Genomic DNA, 22,179 nt, shown 5'->3' with positions numbered 1-22,179 from the left:
TTTAGTGTTTTAAGGAACCTCTGCACTGTTCTCCACAGTGGCTGCCCCAGTGGACGTTCCCAACAGTGTAGGAGGGTTCCCTTCTCTCCACGCTGAGCAGGGTCATCTTTGACCCCCAAGGAGCACTAGGGCCAGGGGACCAGTGTCATGGTGAAAAGCAGACACATCCCATCCAATGTCCCCGAGCCGCCCTCACACATCCCACACCCCTGGCCCATGAATGGGTTGACTGAATCAAAGGCACAATCAAAAAGTCTATTCCATCCACATATTTTTGAACTTGTGGTTTATATCTTGCCCACTTTATATAAAAAAGATTCAAGACAGTTTACAATAGGACCATTAATTTAAAAAAGATAATGAAAAGTACAAATATTTAAAAAATAGGTCAAACCATTGAAAATGAAAGAGTTGTATGTTGGATGATTTAATTACAGAAATGAAAAATAAATTCAGCTCTAAGCTTCCTGGCAACAAGGGCCCAAGAGGGAAGTTTTCATCATCTGAAGATGGAGACACCAGCTCACCTGGCAGGGAGACGCGTGCCTGACACCAAATTCTAGGACGAACACGCCTTCTTCCGAAGAGCCAGGAGTTCTGCTTTCACTTATGAAAGGTAGGCTGGTATCCAAGTGTTTTTAAATCTTATCAACATGCTTAAAGGTAAGGAGACACTTCACTGAATCAAGCACATGGAATCCTAACTCTAGCTCTAACCAAAGATAAAAACAAAAGTGGTCTTCTGCTTTTCCAGAATTTCTTTCGTGGAAACAGCTACCTGCTAGTAAAACTGAATGCCAGGTCTCTGGAAACACCAGGTAGCCCCAAATGCTGAAAGAGTCATAGCAACTAACGATGATCAGAGGGAAATGAAGGAAAGAATGTCCTAACCGCAGGACACAGCTCAGCCTCCAGAGCATCTGCTTGAGGTTTCGATGCTTCTACCTGAGTGACAGAAGTGGGCACGGCGCTGTTCCCCGTCAGGTCCTCAGGACGCCCTTACTGAACGAAGAGCAGGGTGAAGCCCTCCACCCCCGGCAGGGGCCTCCACATCCGACAGTGATTGTAATAATGAGACTCTAGCTGTGGGGGCGGGTGGCCGGCAGTGCCCTGGAGACTTAAACTGTGATCTGTTGGTTTTCTCTGAAGAAAGGTCTCTGGTGGGAGGCACAGATTTCTGGAAACATCCGGAAGACCTGGTCTGGTGGGGGCTCCTCGGGGGCCTGCATCAAGGATCCAGGGCTGCAGCCCTTCCCCGCTTCTTCCACCAGCTGCCGGACGTATAGCTGCTCCACCTGGGACATCAGCGGACGGGTCAGAGACGAAGCTGGCGGGGGGGCGCTCTGCGCACCTGGTCCAGAGCTGTCACCCAGAACCTCCGGGACCCCCAGAGAGCACGCCACACCCTCCCAGCAGTGTCCCAGGCTGGTGAGCCGGGGCCTACAATTCCACCCGTGGGGTTCACTTCTGACTAGAGCTCACCAGGGCTGGCAAAACCCTCATCTATCGCCTAGACCTTAAGAAAACTGAACTGGGAGACTTTCTGAAAAGGTGGTTTCAAGTTTTTAAAAAAACTAAGAGTGGAAACCATGTAGATTTTGAGAGTCCTAGAAACTGAGAATTTAGTTCAGAGGTGAAGAGGATCCTCTTGCCCACTTAGGGTCTCACCCAGGCTTGCTCACACGTGAGTCCCTGTCCCTGTGGCCTGGGCCCACCCTGCTCTCACCTGGACAAGGATGAGCTTGGAGCGCAGTGGGGTTGTGTCCGGAAACTCCTCTCCGAAGCATAGCACCACTCTGCTATCGGGCAGCCGGCTCTGGCTGTTGTAGAACTGCTGCAGCTCTGTGGATGGGGCAGGGGGTCGGGGGAGGTAAGGGGGTTTGGTGAAGCCCGGCCACCCACCCCCTTGGCTAGATGGAGTCAGGGCTCTTGCACCTACGCCCGCCCACCCTTCCTGGTCCCTTCTCTAGGCCTAGCCCCCTAGGAGGTGTCTGGCGGCAGATGCTGCCGCTACAGAGAGAGGATCAGGGCTCTGGGGACTGGCCGGAGCCTCAGGACCAGAGTGAGTGATCCTCCGGCCTGAGCTTCCAGGGGGAGCTCCCGCAGCGGGAGCTTAACCACCCACCTCACAGGCAGAAGCAGCCCCAGGCAGCACTCCCACACTGCGTGCACAAGGTCAGCGTGTCTCAGGATGTGGACACAGCCCCTGGGGGCCTTGTTGCCAAGATGTGGGTTCTGACCCCACGGGCCGGAGGTGGGGCCTGAGACTGTTCCTCCCAGCTCCCCGGCAAGGGGACAGCCCACAGCAGCGGGCGAGGCTCTCAGTGCTGTGACTCTCCCTCAGCGGTGCCCCCTCCAAATGGGGGGGTCAGGAAAGAGGGGCCTGGATGGCTCGGGGAGAACCGGCAGAGCTCAAAGGCAGGGGCACCCCAGCCCAGGCCCCTCGGCAGGCCAGCCCTGGACGCAGATAGGAGGGAGGCGCGTGGGCACTGACCTCGGAAGAACTGGCTGGTGTCGAAGACCCTGACCACCTCGTCGCGCTCCAGCTTGTTGGGCCGGTCGCGGGCGGGCGCGGCATTCCCGCTGTAGAACACGCGGCCCTGGCACAGCCGCTTGACCAGCACGCCCTGCCTGCTGCTGTGCAGGAGGACGCCGCGCTCCAGGTGCCCGAACAGCTTCCGCGTCACCTGCCGCTGCCGCTCGCTGGGGATGGCGTCAGCCGGTGGGAAGCGCACCAGCTCCAAGCCCTCCGGCCCGTACAGCTTCCCACCCGGCAGGCCAGGCTGACCCAGCGACAGGCGGCAGCCCTCGGGGCACGTGGTGGTAGTCTGGCCCACCAGCTTGCCCCCGTAGTAGAAGCTGATGACCATCTGGGAGAAAGCTGTGGGGAGACGGGGACGGTCAGGGGCCGCGGCGGGGCGGGGGCACTATCCCTGCTGTGCCCACCTGTCCCGAGCCTGCCTTCCCGGGAGGGTGGGAGGGGGTGGCCCTCTGCACCTGGGGCCTCCTCACTTTCTGGGGAACTTCACGCACGCCTTCTAGAAATAACGTTTTTATAAGCATGAATAAATACCGAGCATCACCAAGGAAGCCAGTGAGTCAAAGTAGTAATATTCACTGTGGTACCCCCACCCCACTTCTGTCTCTCAACTGCTGTAATTTACAAGTCACAGCTGAGGGTCAGCCGTGTTAATTTCTTAGGAAAACAGCTCCACCTCACAGGCACTGCTACAGCATTGACATACCACAGCATGCAATGTTGGACTACGACGTGTACCCATGTATGTACATATATATAAATGTACATACATATGTACACACACACAGCACTGCCCACATTCATAATGAAAGGAAACGCTAGATGTGATTTCCAGGTTAGGGAAAGCAAAGATGTAATCTGTTTCCTGGCAAATTCACAGTCGCTTTGGGGTTGCCTGAATTTCCAATTAAGAATCTCAAACCTTTCATCCGAACCTATTCTTGGGAAGAAGTCTGAAAAGTACTCAATTTAAGGCAATGTTTCCCAAAATGTGCCACACATAAGATTACCGTGGGGGGAGGAGTGGAGACAGCATTTAATAAATGAAAAGGTTATCCCACTTTCCACACACTCTCAGTGTCTGGTCACCTCAGGAAGAAAACCCCAGTGCGATGCTGATGAGTCTTAACAATGCCGCCCACCTCCCTCAGACCAGACAGAGGCCGTGAGCCGTGGGGGCGGACGGCGCAGGATCTGGGCTCCCCTGAACCTGCTGTGGCCTCGCCTTCCTACTGAGAGCAAGCACAACTGGTTCTGTTTTACAGGCAACGATGGATGGTCTCCACTTAAGTTTAAATTGTAAAAGTGAGACTGACAGAAAACGCAAGACATTGACAGTAGTCTAGGCAACACCCTGATGTGAGAACCGATGGCAAAGGCGGGGCCTCAAGTGACTAATGTTGGGGCACCTCTGCGGTGGGAGTGAACAGAGCATCAGATCCTAGGGACCACCCCTTCCCCAGAAGGACCTCTATTGTCATAGGACTCAGTAACACCCAGCATCTGCTACAAGAACCACACACACACTACCGATGGGCCTGGGGCCCCAGCCCCACCGAGGGCCGCCTGCGGAGCCACACCAGCCGTGAATGGCCCAACTCCACTGTGTCCCCGAATGTGTGCGGTGTACCAACCACCTGCCCCACTGTTGGGGGTGGCCCTGCAGGCGGCCACCTGCCAGGCCCAGGCGGACCCTCGCGCTGGGCTCTGCACAAGGAACCCCTGCTCAGATGGTGAGGCTGCCTGCTGCAGCTGCAGGCACCATCTTCTCCCAGCTGGAGCTCAGCGGGGTCCCGGCTCACACACTGTTGGGGTCTTCGGGTGCCCTGGTCTACCTCATTTACTTGACTTTCGGGAAACTGAGCCCCCAGGGCTCTGCGCCTGGGTCCCCAGCCCACATCTCATCCCCTCCCCCCACGCCTCGTCTGCACGCCCGACACTCCCTCCCCTCCAGAGCAGTGCCGACCTTTGTCCCAAGTGAACAGAACACTCCAGCTCAACTGTCACCACTCTGCCCCTTGGCCTTGTCATCACCGAGGCCTTATCTCACACCAGCGCCTCTGACCGTGTGAACGTCTGCCGCACAGGTGCTCTGGAGAGGCAGGGGCAAGGGGGTGGGGGGCCCAGGAGGGCCTGAGCAAGGTCATGCACCCACCCCAGCCCTGCAGAGGGGGCCCCGAGGAGAGCGCCTCAGCACGGCCCCCGGTGAGCCCACCACAACCCTGCCCTGCTCCTGGAGGATGGCCCTGCTGGGGGAGAATCTGACCACGGCAGCGGCGCAAAGACACCAGGAGCAGGGACCCTGGGACCCGGCCACCTGATGCGGGGGCCCAGCCAGGGGTTGGGGCAGGGAGTCCCCTGCTCCGTGCCTCAGTCTCCCCCTCAGCAAAGTGGAGACGACAGCCCCGCCAGGTGGCTGAGGGCCATGGGAGTGTGTCTGTCTGGCACGAGTAAGCACCGTGTCAGCAGTGGCTCCATGGACTGGGATGACACGGAGCTGAGAGCCGAATCCCGTCACAGCCCCACTCTCAGCTGCACCAGGTGCCGTGCCCCGGCCTCGCTCACCGAGTCCTTGCACCCACCCGAGGACGAGGCCATCACACCAGCCTCCAGGCGGGGGTCGCGTGCACAAGGTGACGGGCTAACCCTGACCACACAGCTTCTAGGTGGGGACCTGGCCCCAGCCCTCCCCGGCAGACCGCCCCACGTCCACGGCGCGGTCCGCTCCAGATGTCGCCCGCGACCCCGGCCACCGCATGGACACAGCGCACACCAGCACCCAGGCACATGTGGACCGCTGGCGGCAGGGGCCCTGAACACGCATGCGCTGCCCACATTTTGTATGGAAGGTTTCACACAGAAACCCAGATGCCGAGTCTCTAGAAAATGTGGGGGAGGTGAGCCCAGCTGTGTCTGTGTCTACAGGGCCGCCCAGAGGCGGGGGCCCCCGCTCCCCACTGCGCCCTCCCGCCTCGCTCGCTGCCTCCTCCCTGCAGGGCTGAGGACAGGGGACCCTTGACGACCTGTTTACCCAGCGGGGCGTGTGTGTGAACCGAGCAGAGGGACCGAAGTCCACCACCTCCGCAGGAGCGGCGGTCGACTTTCCTCACTGGGCCACGGCCGTGGGTCTCCCCACCTGCTGGACGGCTCCGGCACCACCCGGGGCTCTTCCTCCCCGGGCTGTCTTCTCGCCCCCAGGCCCCCAGCCCTGTGCCTGTGACTCCCCGGCCCAGAAAGCACCAGTTAGCAGGCTACCCTAGACGCTGCCTCTGGTGGGCACAGATGCCCAGGTCTGAACCCTGAACCCTGCTTCCCTGGCTGTGGGACCCCTGGCAGAGTACTGAACCTCTAAGCCTAGTTCCTCCTGTGAAGCTGAGTCCTGACCACCCCCAGCTCACAGGCTGCTGGCAACGGCGATGAGCTCTAAGGCCGGGGTAGTTTCCCCTATCCTCCTGCCTGGGGAGACCCAGCTCCACCTCCCCCCAGTACCCGTCTGGTGAGGGCCATGGTCGAGACATGGCCCACCGAGCCCCGTTCCCTCCGCTACACCGGGAAGCCCAAAACCCACAGCCCTGATGTCCCGTGGTCCGTCTGGATGAGCCAGGCTGCTCGCTTCTCACAGAGCCGGGTAGCTGCTCGGGAAGACAGCGCCTTCCTCCGCCCTGAAGATGCCACCGCTGAGCCCGAGTGTGAAGCCAAGAGGCCACAGTCCGCACCCCCAGCAAAACAAGACCACCAGAAAGCGGCACAAGCACCTCTGCTGTGGGGACGGGAGCACATGGGGCCCGGGGCCTCCGAGCCTGTGCCAGGGTAGCAGCAGCGGCACCTGCCTGGAGGTGGCACAGTGATGAGCGGCATGGATCCAGTGCCCAGCTGGAAACGAGTGCAGTGACGTCTGCCACCGCCACTACCAGAGTCATCGTCGTAAGCTCAGGCATGGGGACGGGATGTCAGCAAAGCAGACTGACATCAGCGACAGGGGCCAGCAAGCTGCAGTAACGCCACACCAGCCCTCAAGGCGCCGCTGGGGGGGCTGTCACGGCTGTTCCTACTTCACGGAGGAGGAGCCCGAGGCGCCGACGCTTCGCTCAGTCCACCTGGGCTCACCGAGTCCCCACACCCATCCTCCTGCAGGATCTCACCTGTCAGGAGCTCTGTGGCTCCGTCTGTGGGTCCAACCCAAGAACAGGCCCTGAGAGGCCGGTCGCTCACTCCCCAGTAGTGAGGAGGAGGAGCCGGGCTCCCCACCTCCAACACCAGATCGCGCTCATTCACAACCCTCGGGGCACCCACTGATCCTGAGAGCTCTGTCTTCAAAGAACATGCTGCCCCATCCCCCCCAAGACCCCACCCTGCCCTGAGCCCCCAAGCCCCACTACCTGAGTGGTGGGCGTCATAGGCGCTGTACCCTGGCACCAGTGGCAGGCCTGCCGAAGAAAGAAAGCAGCGTCAGAGGCAGCCCTGTGTTCCTCCAGATTTCGCTAAAGGCCCCGCGCGCTCCCCAGGCCCTGCCATAGGCCTCCACCGTGCTGTGTTCTCCCCTCCAGCACAGCGACCATGTTTCAGAAAACCGGACCTCAACCTGACCGGCGTGGAGGAGACTTCCTCTGTCCTGTGGGACTGTGGACCGGTGACACTGTGGGGCCACACTTCCTTCCCACCCGGGGGGCTCTGCTCCTGAAACCACCTCTGGACTGTGGCCCCCACCCCAGCTTGATCTCGGAAGGGAACCTGGGGCTCGAGAGATCCCCATGTGTGTTGCTGCGGCTCAGGGACTCAGGGCAACACCAGGCCCTGAAGTCTGGCCACCTCTGAGGCCACTGGGCCAGCGGTCACCTCCTGGTCTACCACAGGGGACAGGGGACAGAAAGGTGAGGGAGGAAGCAGAGCAGCCAGTTCCCGGGCGAGGAGGGTCGTTTCAAGGAGCAGGACGGGGCATCAGGAGCTAATGAGAGGGCGGAGACCTCAGTCCATCCTCACGACCCTGGGAGTGGGTCCTGGTGTCTCCACTTTATATCCAGTAAAAGGGGGCTCGAGGCAGGCACGCAGCCTCCGGCACAGGCTTCAAATCCAGGCTCCGTGCTCCCTCCGTCTCAGACACGCTGGGTCATCCCCGACTCCAAGGCCTCAGTGTCACAGAGGCTGACCTGACAGATCTACAGCCCCCGTGGCCTCCTGCCCCTCCGCCCACTCTCGCCAGGACCCCAGTGGGGAGCGCCACCTCCAACACGAAGGACACATTGCCTTCAGGGGACAGTGGCAAGCGGGGCCTAGCCATGGCCGGGCTCTGCCTGTGGGGTCGGAAGCCACCACAGTTCGCTGGGCGCGGTCACCCTCAGGAAAACAGGAATCAGGGCTGCCCTGCTGCCCGCCGCCCCCAGCAGCAAGGCATGAAGACTGATGGCCGTCAGGGCACGTCCGCCCCACGGTGCGGGGCTCCCGCCCTCACCTGCGCTGGGCTGCTGCACCCACCAGTCCGGGAGGAGCTGGCTCCGGCAGGCCTCGGGCGGTGAGGGGCTCCTCTTCACCATCCCCATGTAGTCATCCCCGGGAGGCTGCAAGAGGAGAGTGAGGCCATCACTGGGCTTCGAGTCTTAACTAGACCCATACCATCACCTCCATCACACGAGAGGAAGGGGAGACCCAAGACGATAAACCCACCAGGCTGAGCGATCACAGCACGTGACCGAACCACTAGCCTCTGCGGGGCCCTCACCTGTTCTCTGGCCTTTTACAGGGAACTGCCCGCTGAAGCACCCATGAGCCCAGTCACCCGGCTGCCCTGACGCCCTTGGGGAGCCCGCAGCGATGCTAGGTGGTCTGCCACACTCCAGCCGCCCCCAGAGACGTAATGGCTGTCACCTCCAGGGAGGAGGGCAGCCCAGAGGAGGCTGCACTCAGCTACCTGCATCCTCTACCTTCAAGCTTCTCCAGAAGGTTCTGTCACTGCCCTGCGGGTTCTGAGAACTGCTAGAGCACCTACACCACCTTCTACAAAAGCTGCGTGGGATTACTTTAGCTAGGCAGTGTCAGCCTCATGATGGCCACAGAAAGAGAGCTAAGGAGCTAAGGTAGCTATAATCAGTATTCAAAACCATGTGTTTTGCCTAAGGAGACCCTGGGAAGCCTTTCCTTACAGCCTGTGAATTGTGAGCTTACATACGATTCTAATAAGCCTGGTTAGACGGCTCTCCAGCTCCTTGAGGACTAGGAGCGGCACCCACAGGACAGGCACCAAGCCGCCTGAGGGCTGGTGGGTAATCCGTGTCATGAACCCAGCCCCCAGCAGCAAGGGAAATTTATGGCTTTTTTCCCACTGCAGCCTGCCTAAAAAAGGCCAGGTGATACATGGTGCCATCCAAAATGTTCAAAACCTGACAAGTCTAGGGCTGAGGGGAACTCGGTGGATGCAGAGGCAGCTGGGCGCCAGCCCTCGGGACAAGGGACGGAATGCGAGGTGCAGGTGCTGGCAAGTGGGCGAGGCCAGGCCCTCCTGTCCCATCCTGGCAGGCGTGCCAGCCCGAGGCCCCCGGTGCCCCAGGCGAGGCACCGCTCTCCCTTCGACGCCCTGGACACGCCGCCCCGCTCACCTCCTTGATCAGCTCGTCGATCTCAGATCGCCCACACTCCATCTCCACAGCCTCGCTCACACAGCCCGGGGCCGCCACACCTAATTTGCCTAGGGAAAAACGGACAAGCGCGTGACAGAGGGCACCGAGGCGTCACAGCCACCACCAAGGCCACAGACGGCGGTTTTCTAAGGCTAGGTTGAAGGAAACAGAAGTCAGCGTGTGTCTTCTCTGGTTTGGGAAAGGCCGCGCGTGCGTCTTCCCATGCTGCACCAGTCATCTAACCAGCAGGGTCGAGGAGCAGCTGGCCGCTGCTGTGCCCAGCGCCCCAAGGGCCGAGGCAGGGCTTGGGTCTCTTCCTTCTGTCTGCCGAGATCTAAAGTGAGCTCATATCCACTTTGCTCCACACCCAGCAGGGCTTACAGTTATAAGCTTGGGCATCTGAAAACACGCAAAGATTTCCTGGCAAATGTGTGTGCAGGCTGGAGTCTTTTTTTGAAGTCAATGGGCAGGAAATCCCTTTCTGGCCTTTCCAAATATACACATGTGCATCTGTGTGCACACACGCTGAGCACCACAGGCTCAAGGGTGCCCAGGCTGGAACCCGACCGCAGCAGGGACCGTCCACAGGCGCACCAGTGTTCCCATGACAACCACTCTGGACCGGGCTATTTTCTCCCTCTATCACCAGGCCGCTTCCTGGGCCAGAAACTCGCCTTGTTATACCTGTCCAACGTATTATGACCAACAAACACTGGTTTGCTGGATTTCGTCACTCCTCGTCATCTGGAGAATCAACCCACCGCTTCACCCGGGCTGAACTTTTTGGATTCCATTTTGACAGATTCGGAAATTCACTTGGAAGCTGCTGACGGGGGAAGCAGGGGGCAGGTGGGGCACCCCCAGGGCAGCCAGGAGAGTGCGCCCACCTGGACATTATGCAAATGCATGGCTCCCTGGCCCCTGAGAACCCTGTTTCTGTAACATCCACCCTGCAGGTGACGCTGGCTGCACTCTGGGCTATAAACACACCAGGGTCACCTGCCTGGTCGAGCCTGGCTGACCCTGGGGGTGGGAGATTAGAGAAACTTCCCTATTCCTTCAAGTCACAGTTTGCTCCGTGCTGATGAGAAATGATACAAAACTGATAAGTAAACTGGGAAGAGAGCCTCCCAGTCTTCGCTGAGAGGCGTCCCCCTGAGGGGAGGCCAGCAGATCCCCCAGGGGAAGGTCAGTCTGTCTGACTTACTGCTGATTATCGATGAGGGTTCAGACTCTGTAGAGCTGGGTGTTAATTTACAGACAACTAAGCTACAAATGATCAGCAGAAGAGATCACCCCCAACCATGGCCCGGCAGGATAGGCAGTTTCGGCTCAGCCTCCTGCCACTGACTGTGGGCCACAGCAACACGTGTTGTCCCGCAAGACTTCTGACCACGCAGGCGCCCTTGTTAACTGGCTCAGCACCTCTCTGACCCAGGCTCACCACATACTGGGTTGGCCAAAAAGTTTGTTTGGGCTTTTCCATAGGATCTTGCGGGGAAACCCAAAAGAACTTTTTGCTCAACCCGGTGTTTGTGACAGTCCCAATTTTTAACTTTGCAAAAACTACATGTCAACATCATTTTCAACCTCCCTGCAGTGCTAAGAGCTCCGTCAAAAATTCTGAATTTCTGCCCAGCCCTAGGCAGTTTGAAGGTTCAACTTCTTCCCAGCTGGCATGACTAGACGACTAAGTTAAGTGGCTAAGGACAAAAGGATGCTGTGCCAAGACTAACTGCAACGTCAGAGGCTAAGAGAACCAGGATTAGAAGATTTTAAACCCAGGATGGTAATGAGGCTTCATCCCGCTGGGCCAGCTCTGACCTGGAGCGGCCACAGAGCACAGCACCGTGAAAACGACTGAGGCCAGACCAGACAGCCACACTAGATGGATTAGTGATGTCTGCCCAGAGCAGTGCGTGGGAAGCAGGACCGTGTTCCGAGGTGGCTTCGGTTATTCTGCTGTAATCACCTCAAAGTTGCTTTCCTGGGGATTTACAGCGGGAGGAGACTGTGGGAATTATCACATCCTACAGTTCCCAATTGGCCATCAGGACCCAGCATCTAGAAGCCTATCCAGTCTCCAGCCCTGAAGCCAGCAGTGTGCCACATGCAAATTCACTCCAGAACCTTGCTGGAGTGAATCACCTATCAGCCGTCCCTTCTCTGTCCACCTTCCTCTCTCCTAGCCCACTCTGTGGGCTGCTGGGAAACAGAAGGGATCCCTCATCCACACCATCGGGGGAGCCTAGCTCCCATCCAGGCTGGTTGCTGGGCCCCAGGGAGGCCCCAGCACATGCTCCTGGTCCTATGGTCAGCGGGCCCCTCACCAGCAGCTGCCCCATCTCCCCACCGCCTCTCACCCACCATGAGGCTGCCCCATCTCCCCACCATGAGGCTGCCCCATCAGTCGGCAGATGGTGGGTGAGGTCAGCGGAAAGAGACCTTGGCCTCTGCTGACACGAGAGAGAGAGCTATTTGTTTAGCTGGACCCCGTGGGCGGCCACTCGGATCCCAGACCCAGGCGGTCTCTACTGGGCCGAGTGCCCATAAAGAAAGCACACTTACATTTCTGCTCCTCCTCGGGGACGATGCGGTAAACTTTATACGGCTCAGAAATGTCCAGCTGGGACCGGTCTGTCACTTCCTCAAAATCTGGGCTCTTGTTCAAAGCGCAGCGTAGCCTCGTCTTCCACGTGGCTGGCTCAGCCTTGTCCCCTTCCTTAAACTTCCCTTTAAAAACGGCCCAGGCCTGAAGGAAGACAAGAAACACATGAAACATGCAGCTGGCCCCGGGACGGCACACCCAGGACCACAGGCAGGACCTGCTCTGCCTACCCCCCCGGAAGTCCTCCTGAGCCAGTCACGCTCAGCTGAGGAATTTCAGGGATCAGAGACCCCCGTCGGACCACTCGCTTTGACAGAAGTGAGAAGACACACACACACACATGCACACCCACACGCAGCGTGGCTCTGCCTCCCGCACAGAAGTGAGGAGACACACACACACGCACGCAAACGCAGCATGGCTCTGCTCCCGCACAGAAGTGAGGAGACACACACGCACGCAGCGTGGCTCTGCCTCCTGCACAGAAGTGAGGAGACAGACACACACACACACGCACGCACGCACACACAACATGGCTCTGCCTCCTGCACAGAAGTGAGGAGAGACAGACACACACACACGCACACGCAGCATGGCTCTGCCTCCCGCATACCCTCTCCCGGACCCAAGGAACCCAAGGTTAAGGGCACACAGAGAAAGCTGCAGTTGCCTGGAGTTCCACTAGAATGTTCAAAACAAAAAAGAATTTAGTTGCTTTTTCAAATCACCCTGGAGCTCAAACTCAGCCTGAAAAGGGAACATCTGCAAAAAGTCTGAATGTGCCCTGCTACTTGTGACAGAAATGTGGTTCTGCATTTTGGCCTTCGGTCTAAACCTCCCTGCCCCCTCTCTCCCCTTCCACTCCCCAGGGTACTGTTTAAGATGCAAAGAAGTGTTTTCCCTCTCTGTGGGTTTCTTCACAGCTCTGTCTTCTGACCTCTCCAAACCTCAGAATCTCAACTGAGACCAGAAAGTCGAAGCTGGAAACTTTAAGTCAAAATGTAAACTGGAGCAGTATTAAAAAAAAAAAAATAATAATAATAATAACGTGGATGAGCAAGTTTTCAGATCTCAAAATTGGAATACAGACACACTGACTGGGAGCTCACTACTGTCAGGTCAAAGTAACACTTGGCGTCGGGAAAATCAGACATCCTTCCCGCCTGAAGGGACAGATCGAGGAGGACTCTCAGCCCCGACTCAGGAGAAACGCAATCCTGAGAGCTTGCTCTCCCAAAGTGATCTGGTCTGGAAACCAGCTATTCTGACTTCCAAGGAATTTCAAGCCAGCAAGCAGCAGGTGTTTCCGACTTCAATGTACACCCAGTACCCGGGGAAACTTGTTCCGATGAGGATTCCGGGGCCTGCCCCCCAGAGTCTCCCTGGCTGTGTGGGTTACCTCTGGGAACCTGCACCTTTAGCCAGCGTCCCAGGGATTCTGACTTAGGCTGCTAGGAGGCCACACTTCTGGAAACCCCTTAACACCCCTGAGTCACATCCTCATTTAAAACAGTCTTAGATTTTTCCCTGGTGGTCAGGCCTGCACTGTCTCCCTGCTGATGCCCTGAGGGCGGGGTCTGCAGCCCTGCCCCAGGGCGAGAGACCGAAGGAGCACCCCGCATCCTACTAGAGAGCGTGAGCAGTCCCTCCCTCCTCTCAGAGACATAGGACTCCCCTCTAGAAGCCTCTGTGAAAGTAAACGGTTTCCAATCCTTTTAGTTTATTAACTGCATCACAATGCACTGATTTTTTTTTTCACGGAAATTGAAGAGTAAACTCTGTACATGCTGAACAGTAACTTCAAATTCATACTATGCCACATCTGAGTTTCTCCACCTGGCACCCCTGACACTGGTCACTCTTCACGGTGGGGTGTCCTGGGCTTGTGGGGACATCCCACAGCACCCCGGCCTCCTCCATGACAGGAGCAGCCCTGCTCCCCGCTGCGACACCCAAACGTCTCCACATACTGCTGAGTGTCCCCGAGGGAAATATCATGCCTCACAGACGGCCTCATTTGAGAACCACTGAGCTGGTTAATCCACATCACAAATGGGGCTGGAAGAGTGTGGATTTGGGGGCCATATCAGGATAGCAGCAGAGCCCACAGGGCGCTGCGGTGGGCGCTCACCCCCATGAGAAATCCAGGACACCCACGGAGCAAAGCAGGGGCCCCCGAACCAGGACAAGCACTGGGCTGGCATCAGGTGCCAGCCTGTCCTGAGCCCTCTCTGCCTGGAAAATGCCACCCACCTCAGCTGGGTGACCTCTCAGGACACGAGACAGAACAGTGACCTGAGGCCCGACAACAATAGCCACGCATCAGCTCAGAACTGAGGTCTGCGGAGCCGAGGTCTCCTCCCTGTGCTGCTCTGTGCTCATCGGCAGCCAGCGCTAAACCCAGCACCACCAGTCCTCCCAGTTTAACACAGTGTCTCAGAGAACAGACGTGTGGGTGCCAAGGGGGACCAGACGGAGCGGGTGACTGGGAGGCTGGGCTGAGCAGACGCGAACTACAACAGACAGGATGGATGAACAACAAGGTCCTCCCGTAGAGCACAGGGAACTCTACTCAACACCTGAGATAAGCCTTAACGGGAGAGAATATGAAGAAGAATGTATATACACGTATAACTTAGTCACTCTGCTGTACAGTAGAAAGTGACAGAACACTGAATCAACTACACTTCAGTAAGATTTAAAAGAAAAACAACATCATTGTCTCGTCTCATCTCGTGCTTTAAAAATCAAATGAGATTTTTTTTTTTTCTCGAAGGCCTACTGAATTTGAAACACCTGCTACTACATAGGTTCTAACTTATTCAGGCCTGTCACAAAGCCTGGTCAATGGCAGAAGAATTAGTGAATCACAATCCTCAGTTCTGGACATGAGAATTTGAGCAAACTCCAAGAGATGGTAAAAGACATGGAAGCCTAGCGTGCTGCAGTCCACGGGGTCGCAAAGACTCAGACATGACAGAGCGACTCAACAACAACAACCCCCAGTTAACCAGATCTTCCCCCAACTTAATGAAGAGGAGGCAAAAATACTTTCTTAAAAATAAGTATGACCTGCTACCAGGGCCTCATCGGTACAGTCAGGGATGGTGGAAAATGAGCTGATGTCGTTCACTCTCCTGTCTCTGGTCCACACCACGAGGCTGACCTCAGAACGACACCTGGAGACAATGAGGGATCCTCTGGTATAAGTGGCTTCTTATGACCTGTGACTAAGGCCAGAATGCAGGCTCATTTTTTCTCTTAACTCATAATAAATGTTTGAAACAAAGGGTTCTCTACTTAAGCAGAAAACTCCCAGGATGGCTCAAGGCCTGACTATTGGCATCTTCCAACAGCAAAGTTCTGCTCGTGGACCTGGCAGAGAAGGCCCCTCAGAGGATGAACTGAACACAAGTCGGGGACAGGCCAGACAGGTCCCTCCACCATCTTGCACCCACCAGCCTGGGCTATCACCCTCCAGGGGGCCGCCCAACTCTGGGTGGGCACCCGGCTCCCTCCCGCCCCCATTCCTGCCGAGATTGTAGACTCATCTCAGATTGCCACACTAAGCGACTGCGTAATCAACGGAAACATTGGGAATCTTACACATTTTTCTCAACGCTGTTGAAACGGCCATGAAGAGCATTGCATAAGACGTATAAATCTGGGGCTCGATTTCATTACCCCCTGGAGCAGAGCTCACGCAGGGAGCAGGGGGAAGGCAGAGGCCTGCATCCCTGCAAGAAGCCACAAGCCGGACCGTGCAGCCGCTGGTCCCAGCCCCAATGGCCTCCCGAGGTGGTCTGACTGATGGTCAGCCAGCAACTGTGCCCTCAGCGCCCCACGCCTTCACTTCAACCTGCTTGTCCTGGTCTTGGTCAGCTCCTAGAGGGGTTCTCAATGGAGAGGGAGAGTGTGCCCGCTGGGGGGGCACCTGGCAATGCCAGGGAACTGCCTGGCTGTCATGGTGGGGTGGGGATGCCACTGGCATCTGGCCGGCGAAGGCCAGGGTGCTGCTGACACCCTTAGGTGCACAAGACAGACCCACACAAGCAACTGGCCCCAGGTGCCCACAGTGCCAAAGCCCTGGCTCGTAGCCATCTGTGATTCAGAACTCCCACTGGACTGGCTGGACCAGGGACAGCGGGCAGTATTAAAATTCAGACAGAGCCATTCCCAAGGATGTTCACTGTGACACCAAAGCCAAAACCTTCTCTGAGAAAAGCACCCACAACACGACCAAGAAGACTGGAGGCCGGAGCAGTGCCCAGGCTCCCAACCTGGGTCCCCAGGGAAGAACCGCCAGAGGTCCAAACCGCAAGGGGCCCTGAAGGTAGCACAGAATGCCCACATGAGCCCATTTTTCTTGGAGAGACCAGCAACTGGCATCAGACCACCAAAGAGCTCTGACCTGGAAGAGAACCGCTAAGACGCACAGCACCCCCCGCAGACACCAAGCGGAGCCATGAAGGCCTGAAATGCCTCCTGAGCCCGCGATGACCACTGGTGCTCTGCTCTGGGCCTGAGGCATGATCTCTTATTTTGGTTGTGTCGGGACACTCATTCCCGGCAAGAGTCCAGGGCTGCCCTAGGGTCCTACAGGCCCTTGCTCCCGTCACTCACGCCCATGAGGGTCTGGCTCTGGCCCTCCCCGCTCCTCTACACTCACTCACCCTCCCCTCCCAGACTGCCCCAAATGTCCACAATCACACATGGCAGCAGTCTGTAACCTGGACTTCGAGTTGGATCAGCTATAAGTCTGTTTGCACACAGGGAGGCCTGGGCGCACCTTGGCCTGGGCTCCAAATCTCCTGGGGTTGGGGGAGAATGGAGCCCGCACTTCTGGAGCCTCAGAGAAGCCCATGGGTGACTCTGACAACCTGGCTGGGCTACAGAGCTGGGCAGCCCCAGCTCCCAGCTCCTCTGCCTGGATCTAGTGACAGATACGGCCGGGGGCTGGGAGTCTGGATTCAAATGCTGGCTCCATCACCTAGGAGCGGGGAAGCCTTGGACAAGTCACTCCTCACCAAGTGCACAGAAGTATGTGAGGGGAAACAGCACGTGAGCCACGCCTGGAGCTGGACGAAGGCTCAGCGTGGTGCTGCCGTCACGACTCGCACCATGGAACTGACCAGCAGGTCGCTCCAGGCTCAGGGGAACAGACGATTCTCAAGGGAAGTGGGCTATTTTTAGACATTTGCTGCAGGTTCAGGACAGCCACATGACCTGCCCCGGAAGTCATGACAGATGGTGTCTCTCATCTAAGCTGACCCTCCACTGCCAAGCAGAAGTAAAAACTATGAAACAATGAAGAATTAAACCTTTCCTAGAACTGTAAGTGGAATTTAGGTGGCAGACCACAGGGGAAAGGTCTTAGTCTGAAAGAAGTACGTTCCCTATGAGTCTGCTAATCCTCATGCAAGTTTCCCTGGTGGCTCAATCAGTAGAGAACCCGCCTGCAGTTCAGGAGAGCCAGGTTCAATCCCCGGGTCAGGAAGCCCCTGGAGCGAGGAACAGCAACCCACTCCAGCATTCCTGCCTGGGAAATCTCATGGACGGAGAAGCCTGGTGGGCTACAGTCCATGGGGTCGCAAGAGTCAGACAGGACTTTAGCGACTAAATCACCATGCAAAGGCAATGGCAGAGCAGAAGAAAGTGCCCTTGGTTTCTTATAGGAAAGTGCCAGCTATAGAGAACTGACCTTGTAAGTGGTTAAATCATACGACAGACGTGAAGGCACCTACTACTGTGTTTTTTCTGAGACATGTTCAGCACTCAATATTTGTTTTAAGAAACTGGAGCGGGACTTCCTTTGTGGTCCAATGGTTGAGAATCTGCCTTGCAATTAGAGGGACGTGGGTTCGATCCCTGGTCGGAGAACTAAGACCTAGCCTGCTGCAGGGGCAAGTAAGTCTGCAGGCCATGACCAGAGTCGGTGTGCCACGATCAAAGACCTTGCCTGCCGCAACTAAGACCTGATGCAGCCAAATAAATATCTTAAAAAAAAAACAAAAAAAAACTGGATTCATTTTCAAGGGAAGAAGAGACATCAATCGCTGGACAGCTCTGCAGGGCCCCTGGGGGCCGGGTCTCTACCTTGAAGATAGAGGCGTCCACTTCCTGGTTGTAGTCCTGCTTGCCGGCGTGTTTCCAGGGGATCCGGAACATGGTCTTCTCGTCGTTCTCCCAGATCAGCCCCGGGTACATGGTGCTGTCGATCTGCTCAATCAGCCACTGCCGCAGCCGTCGGCCGCCGTTCCGGTCACACATCCTTGGGAAGAGAAAACACATCCTGTGAAACTTACAAACACAGTCTCATTATTCGCAGCGCTCCAGGTACTCAACAGCCAGGAGCTGCTAACAGGAAAGTCAGAGGATCTCAACACAGGTGGGGCTCGGGGAAACCCAGGGATCCAGGAACTCGGGCCACGTGCGATGAGAAGACAATGCACCTGCCTCCAGGACCTCCGACCCCAGCGGAAACCGAAAGCTCCCTGGGAAGTCTGCAGCCGCGCCCTGGCCAGATGTGGGCCCAAGCAAAGCGTTGGCTACGCTCACCCCAGCTCTCACCCTGCTCTGTTTCATGCAAACAGCTGCACCTGAGGGCATCACTCATCACTCCATTTTTAGCACACAGTGGGGGAAATCACTTTCACCTTTTCAGGCTCCCTCAATGAGCAGTCCATCATTCTGAGAGCCAATTCTATTACTTAATGTTCGGCTGGAACATCGTATGTGAGCAAATGTGATGTTTGTGCTCTTGGAGAAAGAGGAGAAGTCCACAAGGCTGTCTGTCCCATCTAGAATGCCCTTCACAGCTGCTCTGGGAATGGGACAGGGCTGGGGTCCCATTTGAGTCCCACCACCTGTCAGCTGGGTGACCCTGGATCGTCACCAATGCTGATACACGAGGGTAACCTCAGGCACCTGGCGTCACTGTGGTGGGGACTCAGAGGACCCGTGGACAGCAGCCCACACAGCACCTGGACCTTAGAAGAGTGTCACTGAACAGGACATGTTGTATTACTGTCCCAACTTTCTTTCCTGGAACTCATGACCAACCGGAGCCTCGCAATCAGGGTGCCCAGAGACGTGGCGGGGGAGGAAGATTCCTGCAGAGTGGGCAGCTTCCTGATGGCACAGAGAGAGCGCAGCCCTGTTGTGCAGACTCACAGCCCACAGTTACAAGAACAGGCTGGAAATCCCCCAGGCTGTTGGACAGACGCCCACCCAAAAAAAAAAAAAAAAAGCCCAGCATTTCAATTCTTCCGATTAAAATGTGACCTCTTCGGGGCAAACAGTTTGAAACAATCAGCAGTGACAAGACATACTGTCCCTAAGAACATGGTCACATCCAGAGCCACTCCGGCCCATAAAGCAAGAAACGTGTGTTTTGGACACTCCAGCCACCCTGCAGGTGGCTCTGCGGTTGGAGACTGGGTCCCAGGCAGGAGGGGGTTCAGACCCGTGAGCGCCACCTGAAACCTTTTCATCCAGTAACTCCAGCTTCCTGCTTGTGGATTTACAGGAGTGAAGCGAGCAACGTGGGAAGCGGACTTCAATTCTGAAACTCTAGACCCCAGAGAAGGCTCTTCTCTAACTAGACCTCAGGAAAGCCACTTGGCCATCTCTCTCTCTGAAGCTCTCCTCATCTGCAGAGACAATGGATCTCAAAGTCCCAGAATTTGAGTACAGCCCCTCGCACTTGTAAGCAAAAAGGGAGAGACTTGGGAGGGACACCTGGTGGGAGGAAAAAAAGGCCACCACCACGCACCCCAGAAAATAACCTAGCCAGGCAGAGGTTTCCCAGAGTTTTCCCAGAAGAGAGACGGAACAGCTCCCCTAACCCCAGGAAGGAGCTGGGTGAAGGGCGAGAGGGGCCCAAACATGAGAGAAGGCAGGGGTCTGTCTTAACTCGCTAATCTCTCGATTAAATGAGATGGTCCCGCTTGGCAGCATTTTGCTCACTTCCTTAGTACAAAGTTCATAAACTGGAGTCCATGCTCCAGGAGTCTCCTGAAATAAAACGCAAAGCTTTTGTTTGTGCAGGCATTTTTCTAGAAAGTGGAGCAACACCTTCCCATCAGGATTTCTAATGGATCCATAACCCCCAAAACTGTTAAGAACAAACTCGTGGTGATTTAGAAGAAAAAGAAAAAAGAAAGTAAAGAGAATGGCATTGAGAGGAAGAGTGAGTCATAGAACATCAAATACTCTAGAAATCATCTAATCCAGCTCCCCTTCCTTCAAAGGAGGAAAAACTGAGGCCCAGGCCCCCAGACACCCCAGCAGGGTCTGGTTTCACTCACCTGGAGGCAAAAAACCACGGTTACAAGTGAGAACCTCAGCACATGGACAGCTCATCTCAATCGTCACTGACATACCCCACCCCCGCCCCCAGATTAGAGCCCTGCATTCAAAGCCTCTTACAGTGTGATCCATAACGACTTACTGAACACGAACCAATTAATTCCACCAAATGCCGAGCCGGGAAACATTTATAGGCACAGTCACATGTTGATGACTTCCTCTTCCTTGATTTTTAGGTAATAATTCTCTTTACGGGCCAAGTCCTATCTGAAGCTAATCTGCATCTCTGCAAATCAGCCAGAGGCCAGGCTTCCCAAGCGGGAGGTGATAAAAGGCTGCTCTGGGCCCACCCCACGTGGACTCCAGGAAGGGTCTGGAGGTGGGACAGGTGCAGAACACTTGCCTTCCCCACGCCTCTCAGGGCGCCTGGTCTTTGGCCCTGGATGCCAGGAAGACCAAAACCATGAAAGCCATTTCTCCTTCTAGCCCCAATCTTGCTGAAATGCCTGTGTGCGGGCGGGTGTAGTCACTCAGTCGTGTCCTACTCTTTGTGACCCCATGGACTGTTGCCCACCAGGCTCCTCTGTCCATGAGATTCTCCAGGCGAGAAAACTGGAGTGGCTTACCATACCTTGTCCATGGGATCTTCCCCACCCAGGGATCGAACACTGCAGATCTCCAGCACTGCAGGCAGATTCTTTACCATCTGAGCCACCGGGAAAGCCCACTGAAATGCCTGTACTGGAGTGGGGTGCCACTGCCTTCTCTGACTGAAATGCCTACGCTCCTCCAGTTCAGGTGGGAACCTGACAAAATCCAAAAGAACTGTCTCCAAAAAGGCTGGCTCCTAATTTGGGTTTCAAAAAAAAGTGTTACATCCCTCATAAATTTGGGAGGTGGGGGGTAGCTGAAAACTCTAGAAAATTCAGTTTCTAGCTTCCATTCACGCTCTGAGCAAGGAGCACACCTCACCTTAGAGAGCCTGCCCTTTGCCCTGCAGCTCAAGTTACACCACAGAGCTCTCTCAGCTGTGACCCCTTAGCAGACTTTCTTGCTAGGAACGACTGGAATACGATGGAAGCAAAAGACCTCCAGCCGCACTCAGACATCTTAAGTGTCATCAATCAGAATTTAAAAACTCCTGTACGCCCCGCTTCACACTCTAACCCCACTCGCGCGGCTGCTCGGGCGGGGGGCAGTTTCACTGTCAGAACTCCAGCCCTGTTTCAAGAGCAGGATTTGAGCGGGAAAAGGAGCAAGTCTTACGATAATGGGTCAATATTCCCCCTCTCTGTATGCGCCATTCTGAAGTTTTCCAAATAAAACCAAATTTTAAGAAAAATGGGGTTATTTTAAAGCACCGGCCAATCTCTGGAAGCAGCCGCACCTGGACGGTCAGTTTGTATTCGGGAGGAAACAGGCCGCGAGAGCACGGGCGCCGCCTCGCCGCCAGGTGCCGTCCGCGCCCCGTGCCCGCCATCCACCTGCGCCGCCGGCCATGCTCCAGACCTCTGGCCTCCCCGGCCGCCGTCCGCGCCCCCCGCCCGCCACCCACTTGCGCCGCCGGCCGCTCTCCCGCGCCTCCCGGCCGCCCGCTGCCGTCGATGCCCCGGGCCCCGCTCCCGACCCACGGCCCCCGTGCCCGCCGCCCGCCCGCGCCCCACGGCCGCCGGCCGCACCCCCAGCCCGGAGCCCACCAGCCCCGTCCGCGCCCCGGGCCCCCAGCAGGCAGCCCACCTGCTCCACGGGCCGCACCCCAGCCCGGAGTCCGCCAGCCGCGCCGACCCCGTCCGCGCCCCGGGTGCCCCTGCACGCAGCCCACCTGCGCCACGGGCTGCCGCCGCCGCCCGCGTTCCCACGTTCGCCGCTGAGCTCGGAAGATGCGCTTCTGCCCGCGGCGCCCGCGCAGATTTAAGGCCGGGGGCGGGTCCGGCGTGCGGAGCGACGGCCGCGACGGCCAACGGGCGCTGGAGGGCGGGACGGGCCGCCCCCGGGGCGCGGCGCGCCGGGCCCGCCTTCTTCGAAGCGCTCGGCTTTCCGAGAAATCACTTTGCGCGGAGGCGTCGGCGGCCCCTGGTCCTGTCGTCTTCCGCGGTTCGCTCCGGGGGTCC

At 57.0% G+C, this 22,179-nt stretch overlaps 1 protein-coding gene across 4 annotated transcripts; it reads right to left on the bottom strand.

Annotated features, from left to right (window-relative positions):
* Positions 1–396: 396 nt before the first annotated feature.
* IRF8 (interferon regulatory factor 8) lies at positions 397–21,971 on the bottom strand. Of its 4 annotated transcripts, none has more exons than XM_061386930.1 (9): positions 21,891–21,971; positions 17,855–18,029; positions 11,719–11,902; positions 9,130–9,218; positions 7,989–8,094; positions 6,919–6,966; positions 2,495–2,881; positions 1,727–1,842; positions 397–1,295 (listed from the first exon to the last, which is right to left on the bottom strand). In XM_061386930.1, exons 2-9 carry the CDS (start codon positions 18,026–18,028, stop codon positions 1,119–1,121), a joined length of 1,281 nt encoding a protein of 426 aa, XP_061242914.1. In that variant the 5' UTR covers position 18,029; positions 21,891–21,971; the 3' UTR covers positions 397–1,118. The 4 variants fall into 4 exon arrangements, with proteins under 4 accessions (XP_061242914.1, XP_061242911.1, XP_061242912.1 ...); XM_061386927.1 differs by having other exon boundaries at positions 6,919–6,970; positions 7,990–8,094; XM_061386928.1 differs by lacking the exon at positions 21,891–21,971 and adding an exon at positions 21,806–21,881 and having other exon boundaries at positions 6,919–6,970; positions 7,990–8,094.
* Between the last annotated feature and the right edge of the window lie 208 nt (positions 21,972–22,179).

This window comes from Bos javanicus, chromosome 18 (genome assembly GCF_032452875.1).
Source record: "Bos javanicus breed banteng chromosome 18, ARS-OSU_banteng_1.0, whole genome shotgun sequence".
Lineage (NCBI taxonomy): Eukaryota > Metazoa > Chordata > Mammalia > Artiodactyla > Bovidae > Bos > Bos javanicus.
Note: the sequence above shows the minus strand (reverse complement) of the source record. Positions and strands in the feature narration are given on the sequence as shown.

Excerpts from the sequence above, each read along its gene's own strand:
- IRF8 (XM_061386927.1), bottom strand. The coding sequence starts at position 18,028 with ATGTGTGACCGGAACGGCGGCCGACGGCTGCGGCAGTGGCTGATTGAG. Across the intron at positions 8,095-9,129 it reads TCGACGAGCTGATCAAGGAG|CCTCCCGGGGATGACTACAT; the intron begins GTGAGCGGGGCG and ends CTCCTCTTGCAG. Across the intron at positions 1,296-1,726 it reads CCAAGCTCATCCTTGTCCAG|GTGGAGCAGCTATACGTCCG; the intron begins GTGAGAGCAGGG and ends CTGATGTCCCAG.